Source organism: Macrobrachium nipponense, chromosome 1 (assembly GCF_015104395.2).
Source record: "Macrobrachium nipponense isolate FS-2020 chromosome 1, ASM1510439v2, whole genome shotgun sequence".
Lineage (NCBI taxonomy): Eukaryota > Metazoa > Arthropoda > Malacostraca > Decapoda > Palaemonidae > Macrobrachium > Macrobrachium nipponense.
In genome coordinates, this window is record NC_087200.1 from 76160892 (window position 1) to 76163391 (window position 2500).

The 2500-nt window shown below is 33.2% G+C and overlaps 1 protein-coding gene across 1 annotated transcript in view; it reads right to left on the minus strand.

Moving 5' to 3' along the window:
* The window catches only part of LOC135219386 (lachesin-like), a 158487-nt gene extending 156203 nt beyond the window's left edge, over positions 1–2284 (minus strand). The window contains exon 1 of the mRNA XM_064256117.1: positions 1529–2284. Within this exon, the coding sequence (XP_064112187.1) occupies positions 1529–1598 (70 nt within the window). The 5' untranslated portion in view covers positions 1599–2284. The remainder of the gene's footprint in view (positions 1–1528) is intronic.
* Positions 2285–2500: the final 216 nt, after the last annotated feature.

Below are 2500 nucleotides of genomic sequence, written 5' to 3' on the forward strand. Positions count from 1 at the left end.
CCCATTTCATTGTAACTATCGTGAAATTTATATTTCAGTCTAAACAATGTTCATTTCAGGATAAATTGTTTCACTTGATTTCTATTAACTCCTCATTCGCACATCTTTCATAAAACCTGCACTCCATATTTCAGGTATTTTACCATTTAAGACAAGCTCGTTATCAGTTTCAATTCAATATTATTTTACCATTGCGTACAGCAGACCACGTTTAATTGTTCTAAACCAATAGAGAAAAATTTTGAATACTCACTGGAATTCTGTGATCGTCAGAATACTATTTGATAAAAAAAACTATATACCGCACGAATATTCCAGGTGCATATTGTAAACGCATTTATTTTCCATATTTTACGTTAAAATATAATTTAGAAATTTAAAAATTAGAAAATGATACATACAATCGTTTTATATTATTAAATTACACACACACACACACACACACACACACACACATATATATATATATATATATATATATATATATATATATATATATATATATATATATATATATAGATATGTGTGTGTTGTTCTAATGTATTTATGTGTATATATATAATATATATATAGTTTGTGTGTGTATAATATAAAATTACATAACACCACAGAACGGCAAAAAACTATTATATAATGTATTTAGAAGTGAAAAATATTTAGCCTGAAGCAATAATGAAATTGAGCATTTATGCGATAACGAATTCCCCAGAAAAGTTCAGATAAGAAGTGCGAAACTATTATAACGTTTCAATTCTTTTTCCTGTCATTCTACCGTAATGTTATTACTGAGGAACTAGGAATAACAGATCAACTTTCATTTTATATATTGTCGTGATAAACTGTGTCAAAGGTTGATAGTACTGCCATTAGACAAGCCGAAAACATCATTTCTTATTATTTCCAATACTTGTTTTTTAATTTTATGCAGCTGTTGTTCACTTATTTTGTGCTGTTAAGTGGAAGCTAATACTAATAATAGCACTGTTATTATTATTACTTTTCCTGTGGTCAGTTTTATTCTGACTGATTTTACATAAAGATTTTTCATTATTATTATTATTATTATTATTATTATTATTATTATTATTATTATTACACACTTTAATGCTCGGTCAAAACTAGCCATCGTTATTAGTTTTAATAATAACCGTAGCAATTTAAAAATAAGAATAAGAATAAAGATAATAGACCACTGAATGTTGTCTTTCAGGATGATCAGTAGTATTCTAGCATTATTACAGTTAATAGTACCAATAGTGGTAGTAGTAGTTTTCATTAATAATAATAATAATAATAATTAATAATAATAATAATAATAATAATAATACCATATAAAGCGCAATGTTCACCTATACATTTAATTTTTCAGAGTAACACTCTATGGGCAAAGAAATCCTCACTTATCTGTCACAAAGTCTTGGACGAGAAAATGCAAATGTGCAATGGAATGGCGATATTACTTCAATACACCCGTGTTTAATATTAATAATCAATATTAATAACCGACAAATGAACCTCCACTACTCACCATCACTGACCAGCGTAATGCACAAGACATAGCAAAATATCCCCACGTAGAGCCTTCTGAAGCCTGCCATTGCCAATAAGCTATATCTTTAGGAGAGGGCAAAGTTACCTTTTATATATGTATTTATTTAGTTATTTATGATATTTTATGGTAGAAATCACTGCCCAAACGCCCCAATGTCTTGGTCCACTTTCATGGAGGCTGTGAATTTCCTCGGGATGTTTACGAGAGCGTCGACAAAGTCTTACGCTGGGTTTTATTGTGTCCCGTGAGAGCCTGTCGTTCTTTTTGTTGTTGATTTATCAGCCGCACAGCACAGCTGATCAGATCAATTATTTCGGACACGACGTTGTACTAACCGGAAAGCTTACTGTGCAAGGTCGACCACGTACGTATAAACCACCATCACTAAATATCCATGAATGTGTGTTTTTATTTTATTATTATTTTATTTTTTTAAATCACTAAATATCCGTCTTTCCTTTCAGAATTGCTTTGTCATAAAACAAACCATAACTGCTTTGCTACGTTTAACGTGTTCTGCTGTGGCTTTCGTCTCCTCGCTTTATTTTTCTTGTTGGCAGCTACTTCCAACACTGAGGGATAGCTTGTGGTATCACAATCGGTAGCGTGAACCGGTTAGCGGGGCTAGCGAACTCTGCAACGTAAAACGACTGATTTGTATATCATAAGCGTATAACCAAGATCTGCGGTCAACCAGCGCTAGAACGGCAAACCACCTCCGTATACCAGGAGGTCGTCAACTCCACTGGGGTTACTCCGTCTGTCCTAGGCGCCACAGACCCCTATCTCCCCCGACCAAGATGGCCGACGCATGTGCACCCGTAGCTCCCCCTGCCAGCTTATGCTGCAATACTGATATAAGCAATACTTCATTATAGATCAATGTTACAGTAATACATTTCGGTCAATAATGCGGAATTCAATTACTTCTTGCGAGTGATGGACGGC